The 10,202-nt window shown below is 42.0% G+C and overlaps 1 protein-coding gene across 2 annotated transcripts in view; it reads right to left on the bottom strand.

The window, feature by feature from the left end:
- ubxn4 (UBX domain protein 4) overlaps window positions 1-10,202 on the bottom strand; it is a 26,843-nt gene that overhangs the window by 12,675 nt on the left and 3,966 nt on the right. For both annotated transcript variants that reach the window (XM_020606615.1, XM_020606616.1), the window contains exons 5-8: window positions 9,276-9,432; window positions 7,095-7,221; window positions 6,074-6,128; window positions 3,548-3,712 (exon numbers count right to left, since the gene is read on the bottom strand). In XM_020606615.1, the coding sequence (XP_020462271.1) occupies window positions 3,548-3,712; window positions 6,074-6,128; window positions 7,095-7,221; window positions 9,276-9,432 (504 nt within the window). The remainder of the gene's footprint in view (window positions 1-3,547; window positions 3,713-6,073; window positions 6,129-7,094; window positions 7,222-9,275; window positions 9,433-10,202) is intronic.

Below are 10,202 nucleotides of genomic sequence, written 5' to 3'. Positions count from 1 at the left end.
ATCCCCACTCATTCCCCCCCCCGATACATATCCAACAATGGCAGTGTCAGAGAACTTTTGTAGGTGACAGTGGTGAGAGTTGTACTTGAAGTCTGACATGTAGAGGGTGAACAGAAAGGGGGAAAGCACCGTCCCCTGGGGTGCCCCCGTGCTGCAGACCACCACATCCGACACAGTCATGCAGCCTGACAAACTGAGGTCTGTTTGTTGTCCACACCTGCCCCCACCAACTTCCCCCTCAGCAGTGATGGCAGGATTGTGTTGAAAGCACCGGAGAAGTCAAAGAAAATAACCCTCACCATGCTTCGGGGGACTCCAGGTGAGATAGGGCTCGATGCAGCATGTAGATAATGTCGTCACCACAATGCCAGTACGGTATGCAAACTTCAGCGGGTCGAGCGCCGAGCTCACCTGGGCACGGAGGTGACCAAGGACAATCCTCTCCATGGTCTTCATCAGGTGGGAGGTCAGGGCAACGGGTCTGTAATGGCTTGGCTCCTTAGGATGAGGTATTTTGGGAACTGGAACAACGCAGGATGTCTTCCATAGGGCTGGGACTCTCTCCAGGCCAAAAGTCAGGTTAAACATGTACAGGACCCACTTCACTGAGTTGGTCTGCACACTCCCTGAGGACCCTGGGGCTGATGTGGTCAGGGCCTGTGGCCTTAATCCTCCTTAACTCCTTCCTGACCTGGTCTGCCGTGAGGCAGAGGGGGCTGGTGGGCGGTGACTGCTCAGGAGCTGTGGGATGTTGAGAAAGCCCCATGACAGTGGGAGGAGGGGCAAGGTCTGGCTGGTGACACTTTTTTCACCACTGGAGTATACACTGGAAGTAGGTGGACAAGGTTGTGGTCAGAGCGACCTAGAGGGGGGAGGGGGGGGCGGAGGTGTGCGCCTTCCTGGCATTTGCATACATTAGATCCAGAGTTTTATTGTCCTTTATGCGGCAATTTACATACTGGGTGAAGTTTGGGAGGGTGGCCGAGAAGGGGAGAGAAGCATGGTTAAAGTCCCCCGAGATAAGAATTAAAGCCTGTGGATGTTGTGTCTGCAGCCTGGCTATGGTGCTCAGCGTGCACTGACATGCAGCTTTAGCATCGGCCGAAGGATTAATGTACACCACCACCACAATCATATGGGAGTGCTCCCTAGGGATGTAGTACTGCCGTACGCCGATAGCCAATAGTTCAATGTATCTGCTACAGAATTTTTCCTCAACAGTTATGTATCTGGGATTGCACCATCTGTTATTAAAGTACACCGCCAAACCTCCCCCTTTCCTCTTACCACAGTCAGCCGTGCTTCGATCTGCCCAAATTAGTGTAAATCCTTGTAAGGAGACCACAGAATCTGGAGTGTTGTTGTTCAGCCAGGTCTCAGTGAAGCATAGCAGCTGCTCTCCCTGTACTCACGTTGCAGTCTCATTAGTGCTGTTAGCTCGTCCATCTTGTTGGAGAGGGACCGCACGTTACCCATAATGACAGATGGTAAACATGGCTTACACCTCCATTTCATCTCCCGGCGCTTTATGCTGGCTCTGCAGCCCTGCATTTTACGGCGTATTTCCGAGGGACTCTCCAGCTTCTCCCCGTGAGGTGGCCGCTTGCTTATGAGTGCTAGTAGTTGGCTTCGGGTGTAAACAATGAGACCGGCGTCTCCTGACTCCGGAGCTCGCGAAATAGTAAAAGTCATAATGCAAACGCAGTAACAATTTGTATCCTGGTAGCACAGCACCACTAAGGACTACAGCAAGAGAATAACACAAAGCAAACACTGGAAAACTTAATAAAAACACAACGAGACCAGAGCTGCTGAAACTTGCTGCCACTCTGCGCAGCGCATGCGTTGAGAGGCAGAGGAGAGGCAGTGTTTAAAGGCCTGAGAAGACATGGGCAATCAACTAAAGACACTCAGGAAGATGGAGAAAAGCTTCAGCCAGCTTCTAGACCTGCTCCTACCCAAACCCGATCCAGAAATCCCCAGGGTCATCATTTCTTGCATTTGTGGACATCCACCCAGCCAAGGATGTGAGTACAGTTTTAGCACATAGGGATAGAGTTTATTTAACTTTTTATTCATATAACTGTAAATTGTATTTTGATCATTTTGCTGATTTGTCTGCTTTGCTATTGCCAAATAAAGCATCTAAACTGAAGTTAAAGCAAACTTCCCTAGCTTTTATTTAACTTTGAATAAGGGTTTTCTCCTCTTTAATGTAAAATAATAGATATGTGGCTAAGCCAGTCCATAGACGGAAGCTGCAACAGGTTTGCTCTAGACTCTAAACTTAAAGAGCCCACGGCACTTTTCCTTGTTTTCTGACTTATCTACAATGTTATAACGGTTATAATGTTAGACGTGGCCTAAAGCTGAAAAAATGAGGTGAACGTATGTTCTAGCATTTCTATGCAGAAGTAACTCGGTTTATACACGTCTTGCAAACTAATAATAATCACCTTTATTGGCCAAATATGTTATACACAAGGAAGTTGTTTCTGGTACAGAACTGAGGCAACCATCTGCAGCACCAACTCAACTGATGGCTCTAACCATCGGGGGCAACTTGGGGGTTCAGTGTCTGGCACAAGTATACTTCATCATGTGGACTGGAGGCACCGAGATTTGAACCTCCGACCCTCCAGTTGGGAGACTATTGCTCTACCCACTGAACCAAACTCGCCCCTCAGTACCAAACCACAACTTATCCCCAGGATAGGAACATTTCAAAGTAATTTCTAACAAGTTAAATCATACACATATTGTATGTACTGTCATAACTTGTAATGTTAATTCTCCCTAAGAGCCTTAATATCAAAATGATTTGTATGACTGTACAATTTACAATTGTGGTTTTTTTTTTGGGTGAAATGTAGCTGGTGGTTCATTTTTCCCCTACTGGACCACACACAAACAGCCTACTCATCCCTCACCTGGGTATAAAGTAAAGTCATTTTCGGCTTTTCCCGTTTAGGGGTTGCCACAGCAAATCGTCACACTGACGACTCGCATGTTGACATTTGGCACGTGTTTTACGCCAGATGCCCTTCTTGACGCAACCCTGACTCGAACCTGGGCCGCAGCAGTGAAAGCGCTGCACCTTAACCACTAGCCTACCAGTTTTCTGTTAGGTATATTCAACATATTTAATCTGATCTAGTGTATGTTGTTACATTTAGTATTCTGGACAATCCCTGAAGCGCAATAAATGGGAGTGTTAACTTCATAACATCAAATGTAGTTTTTCTGATTTGTATAATTTATAATTCAAGTAACTTGGTGTTTACTTAACCTGTGGTGACGTAGATACTGTGGTTACAACTGCTTTATTAGAAAGAATACACACTGTATTTCATAAATTTACAATTAACAAATTAAAATTACTAATTTTAACAAAAATGATTAAAGAAAATTGCTTAAAAATTTGCATCCCTTACCCCTAACAAATCTGTCCACGCTGGTTTTCTACATGCCAGTTCTTACAGATCAGAGCAGGTAGACACGAGTTGTTCATTTTTATGCTTTTTAGAGTAAAGAGAGATGAGGTTACCATTGCAATCTGATGTTTGACCCGCTCCCTAGCAGCCTTCTCCTCTGCCTTCTCTTTGTTCCTTTCCTCCAGGAGTCGCTTCGTTTTCTCCTCTTCCTGTTTCCTCTTAAAGTCCTGCGTGTCCTTTCCCACCTTCCGCCGTTCCATTTCCTTTTTGATCTCGTTCTGAATCACAGATAACATGTACGGCCACATTAATTATGTATTCCAATTAACATTACAAATGACACTAATGAAAACTCAGTATGAATAAAATAAAGAGCTAATGGTCAGGGTTACTAATCTAGGAAATGAGGCTATCCCTGTGCTCAGCGAATCGGAGGCACCTGCATCAGCAGGTCGACAGGTCTCATTTCATAGGTAGCCTGATACAGTCTGGAAGTAACCAATCACCTTAGTGGTCAGCCAGTCTCCTGTTTGTATCAAAACACACAAATGTATGTATTTCTTTGTATTTTCAGTATTAAAGTAACTATGTAACACTGACAAGCAGAAGAGTAGTGGTTAAAAACAAACAAGTTACAAGTTAAAATGTAATATGTTAGAGAGAGTACAGGTCATGGAGTGAGCAGAACAACGCTTGCATAATTTGTCCTGAGAATTGTTTGTGTGCAGAAACGAAGACTTCAGGGAGGTGACCTATCTGTTTCCTGTTTTTGGGTACATCTCAGGGAGGTTCCTCTTAAAAGTTAAGAAAGGAAGCTAGGTTCGGAAATTGACGTAAGGCCCTCTGGATAAAGTTAGCAAAAGAGTTGGTCAGAAAGAGAGTGAGTGTGTTCGGGAAAGACAGACGAACAGCAAGAACCCAGCAGGGGACTGAGCCAACTCTGACTTTACTGTACTGTAGGGCCAACAATGACAACTCTCATTTGTAATACTTTTTTTTTATGCAGAAACTGTGATTCTGTTCTTCTAGTCCCGATCTTTCAACTTATTGAACTGTTCAGAACTATTGTAATATTAAATAATCATTGGGATGATTTGCCTGAATTAATTTAGTTCACATCAGATCCTAACAACCACAGAAGCAACAGCACCTCCTGCTACCTCAGTGGATTATTACAGAATTACACCTACATCAATTGTGTTGATGGTACCACACTACACACTGCTGGAAGGGGAACACGCTTCCACAAATGATCAGGACAGAGTGGAAAGGAAACAATCAACTGGGCTGAAAATACCATGTTGTAAATACAGTTTCACTTTTACCGTTAATGTTGTGTCCTGTCTCTTCAGTGTTCGGAACTTATGTTTGCCACTTTAAGTGTGAAAGTGAAACTATGTAACTTTTAAATGCCTTCTCCATCAACAAAAAGTACAGAAGCCAACATGAACAATGGAAAATAAAATATGCATACATTAGAATGTTATATATTAAATCTATGGAAGTATGGGCACTGTATCCCATTTCAATCCTCCATGGCTATAGACAGATTTTGAGATGGACAAAATATAGTGCATAACTTAAACTCTCTCTCATACACATTGGCCACTATATTAGGTACACCTGTACAATTGTATACAATTCAATGCCAAACTTCCACATTAACATTTGTGTTAATGAAGCTCAAAATGTTTTTGGTGAAATTGTCATAAATGTATAAATTAAATTGTATTATTGAGGTCATATTCAGAGGTGTGTCTATATTTTTGTCCTCCCCAGGTACATACATGACAGGGTCACAATATTAGGCACACCTCTATATCAGTGCGATCAACTGATTAAAATTTTTGTTATTAATTTCAGGATTGTCCATATTTAACTTGTGATAAATCACAAATTAATCAAATCAAATGTTATCTGTTCTAAACAGTGGTGAAAAGTAGGTACATTCACTCAAGTGCTGTATTTAAGAACAATTTTGAGGTATCTGTACTTTCAGTATTTTCTTTTTCTGTTACTTCATACTTAGACTTCACTACATTCCAACTGTAATTTTTACTCCACTACATTTATTTGAGAAGTTTAGTTACTTTTCATAACACGAATAACACAAAAAAAACTGTATAATTGTGTGTGGTGACTTTCGAAGGCAATTCATAAGTGCAGGTTTGGATGCAATGTGAATTATTTCAAGCAGACCCTCGTCCTCCACAATGAGGATCAGCCTGTGAGCTATAGCCGCCCATTTAGCTGTTTGAAGTGTGCTGCTTGCAGAGTTGTCCAGGCGTCTCCATTGCAAACTATCCAGCATGGTCTGCCTTTTGTGAGGGGGAGGAGGGCTCTCTCCAGAGGCTTCATCAGTTCTGTTCAGTTCAGTTCAGAACTGATGAAGCCTCTTGAACGAGAGGTGAAACGTCTTCTACCTAAAACTACGTCTAGATGATTTCGTCTACGTTTGTCAGCATACTACAACCAGGATGACTGAGAATTTGCACGGACACGTAGTTGGGCATATCCTGTTTTGCCGTCCAATAGCGATAGCCTTAGCAGGCTGCACAATACTCATATAATCTGGGGTTACGGTACGTAACCAATTTTTCTTTGTTTTACTTGAAGATGTGTCAGAGACGTCCCCTTACCTCTTCCTCTCCCCTCTTCCTTTGTTCTCGTCTATCCTCAAGTTTCTTGGTCAACCTGACAAGACAATATAAGTTATACAATATCAGATTTACAGCTGAATTCAGAAGTTTAAATAAACCTTGGCTAAATACTTTGAGACAGTTTTTCACAATTCTAAAGATTTCATTTCATTATATATTCCCTCTGCTATTTCAGTTAAACCATCTACTACTAAAATTTTTTATTGCAGGTTGAATTGATCACATTCCCGGTCAAACGCTTACATGCACTTAACATTTTGTGTGTAGCGGATTTAGACTACAATCTATGAAAATAATACCTTGTAAAAATAATTTAGATTAACCCTAACCCCTCTGTGATTCCAGTGACATCATGTCGATGTCTTTTAGTTTGTTGTTTTATTTATACTTTGATATGGAAGTCTTCCATTAGCTTTTGATATTATATTGTGTGTTTTTATTTTGCTCTTGGTTTTATTGTTTATGTAGCTGGTTCTATATTCTTAATATATGTTCTTCTGTGAAGCGCTCTGGGCTCCTCTGGAGTTGTAAAGTGCTATACAAATAAGTTATTATTATGGTCATAAGTGCAGTCATTTCGCTACAGGGATAAAATTAAGGTCAAGAGCATTTCTAGGATCTGTACCGTCTCCTGAAATGACACTGAAGCTACACACTTGTCAGTCAACCCTGAATCAGATACTATGAGTTTAGATGCTTGTTGGGTTAGACTTGACTTACTTTACTGCACGACTGGCCAAATTCAAAAGGTGTCACCAGCTTTCTGCAGACTTCAGAGTGTCAATTCGTACCATACTTTGATAGGAAACTGCGTACCTGGTCTGCTAATGTAAAGTCAGATTGTAGGTGAGAAAAACTCTGGTATTTAAGCTGTAGTTAGAACAGGTTGACTTGTGCCTGGATTTATACTGCCTCTATGTTTTTGACGGACATCAGTATAATTTTCATACTGATCAATGGTGGCTTAAAATGTCGAAGAGTAATCAACACATTAGGCTACCTCTCCACCTTGGCATCCAGATTTTCTTCACTCTGAGACCACGCAATGGCATGATCTGAAGATGCATTATCTGCATGAGTCACTGTGGCTGAAAGGCTGCTATCATCTGCTGTGCTCAAGGAGGGTGCTGTGTAGAACAGAGGAACAAACAGACAGTGCAGAGTTAACAACAATGCAGAGGTCCTGGCTGACCTGACCCACTCTGGAGCTCCCTGATGGTGACCCTGGTTTCGAACTCATCCTCACCCTGGTTGGTGCCTGTGGTTTGGGGCAGGCATACTTCTAGAAGCCTCTCTGGGTTTATTATTTATTAATTTATACCTTTCCCCCTTACTTTACCTACTTTTCTCTTCCTCGTTTTTCTTTTATACAGTAGATTCATAAAGTATTCAGTTTCAGGTTTTCCACATTTTATGTTTCAGACTCATAAAATGGATCATTTTTTCCTCTTCAATCTACACACAAAAACAGGTATTTTCTAAATTTGTTAAAAATAAGACTGAAATATCACACCTACATAAGTATTCAGACCCTTCACTTAGTATTTGGTTAAACCACCTTTGGCAGAGATGACAGCCTCAAATCTTCTTGAGAATAAAGCTATATGCTCAGCACAGCTTTCTTTTAGAAATTTATTCCTTTCAGAACCATACACAGCCATTTTCAGGTCTTTCCAGAGGTGCTCTATTGGGTTCAGGTCCAGACCCCAGCTGGGCCACTCCAGGACTTTCAGAGTTTTCCTGAAGCCACTCCTACATTTTCTTGGTGGTATGGTTCTGGGTTGATTCCCCAGTCTGAGGTCCTGAGCACTCTGGGGAAGCACTCTCCACACATCATTAAGAACTGTGGCCAAATAAGTTGTCATGTGACCTCTTTGTAAGGAATGGGTTCCATCTGGCCTCTCCTACAATAGAGGCCTGATTGGTGGAGGACTGTGCTGATGGCTGTCCTTCTGCAAAGTTCTCCAATCCCCATAAACGAGAGTCTGGATATCAATCATAGTGACCCTTTGGTCCTTGGTTACCTTTTTGAGCAAGGCCCTTTGTCCCCAATAACTCAGTTTGGTTGGGTGGCCAGATATAAAAATCTCTTCCATTTGGGATTGATGGAGGCTACCGTGCTCTTGGGCACTTTCAATGCTGCAGAAATGTTCTTATGTCCTTCCCTATATCTAAGTTCAGTTAGGCACTGGTGGACTCTAATCAAGCTGTAGAAGCATCTTAAGGACTACTGATAGAACTAGGATACACAAGAGCTCAATTGCAGGTGTCATAACAAAGGTTCTGAATACTTTGAAAAATATCATTTACACGTATTCGATCTACTTGTTTCTTAATGAACTTAGAAAACACTACAAAGACCTGTTTCTGCTTTGTTATTGTGAAATATTGCGTGTATTGACAAGGAAAAAAAGAACTGAATCCATTTTAGGAGGAGTCTGAAACATAAAATGTGGAAAATCTGAAAAGGTCTAAGAATTTTCTGAATCCACTGTATAATGATCTTCAAACTGCCATACATTTATCCATTATCTATACCGGTTTATCCCAAAGATGGTTGCAGGGGGCTGGAGCTTCTAAATGCCACTAAATCCAAAATTCATCTTCTACTTGCTACCAAAACATGTGTTGTGAAAAGAAACAGGAGTTTAAGTTACAGATGGGTCACAAAGTGGCTTAGAGTAATTGTTAAAACATTTTGAGAAATACGCTTGTTCCCACTGATGCTTAGAGTACTGTAAGCTGAGACGATAGAGCTGTCTGTGCATTAAATTATAGCCAGTTATTTTCAAATCTGCATTAATACACTTGTATGCCCATATGCTAAAATCAGTGCAAAAATGCATGCTTATGTATATCTGAAACTAGTATCAGAATCAGCTTTTCATCAAGTACAACACACAAAATTTGTACGGTGTACAAAATATGCTTTTGTAAGGCAGCAACAGGAGAATATGTATAATAACATCTGAAAGAGTAATTTGTCCATATACACACTGTGCATACAAGGTGGTCCTCTGTTACAAAGGACTGCCACTCTTGTCTGTTTTGTGCCAGTCTCTGAACAAATACCCAGTTTCTCAAAACTTGAGTTCTCCTTCAACTGCATGGCCCTGAGGAGCATGAGGCTCCAAGATGCATAGTGTAGGACATTGTATTTAATCCAGACTAACTAACTCACCTTTCACTGTTCCTGGTACTGCTGCAGGATCTGTGGCTACTGCTGCTGAAATAAGTGGCACTGATGGAGCTGAGGCTGCACTGCTGTGTGGGCTGGTCTCCACAGAAGCATTTTGCTCTGGCAACACTGCCCCACATCCAATCTGCTGAGTGTGCATCTGTCAGAAAGAAAGGAGAAATTAAATTTCTACAAATGTAATGTATGCTGCTGAATGAATGCATGCTGTTTAATAGACTAGGAAGTGTGAGAAAATGTCTTTACACTGATGATCATCCCCTAAAATAGCACAGGCCTACATGATAAGCCAATCCCAGCTCACACCGGGTGAGAAGTGGGGTCCACCCTGGACAGGTCACCATTATATCACAGGGCTAACGTAAACAAACAACCACACACACTCGCACCTACAGCCAGTCTAGAGTCACCAGTCAACCTAAGCTGCATGTCTTTGGACTGTGGGAGGAAACCGGAGCACCCGGAGAGAACCCACGCAGGGAGAACATGCAGACCCCACAGAGAATAGCCCCGGGCCGTCCCAAGCTCAGACCCGGGACCTTCTTGCTGTGAGTTGACAGCGCTAACCACAGCACCTAGCATTATATCATATTTAAATTACACACCGGCATGCACATTATGACTTTTCAGTTCTTTCATAACTGCCAGAGACTCCTTGATTTCCTTAACTGGTGTATGCACCAGGTTTGTGTCCAGAGCATCTCACTTCACCTCTTCACCCCGCTCCGCTATCTTTACATGCTGGATCTCTAAGACTGTACTTGGGCATATTGGTGCACTGGGCATGGTAACATGTTAATGCTAATATGCTGACACTAACAATTTGATGCGTTATCCATCTCTAACATTTGCAATTTAGTATTAAATTAAAAACAGCATACAACTGAGAGTGATGGGAGTGTCATATATATA

Source organism: Monopterus albus, unplaced genomic scaffold (genome assembly GCF_001952655.1).
Source record: "Monopterus albus unplaced genomic scaffold, M_albus_1.0 scaffold79.1, whole genome shotgun sequence".
Classification (NCBI taxonomy): domain Eukaryota; kingdom Metazoa; phylum Chordata; class Actinopteri; order Synbranchiformes; family Synbranchidae; genus Monopterus; species Monopterus albus.
This window is presented reverse-complemented; position numbering and strand designations above follow the sequence as displayed.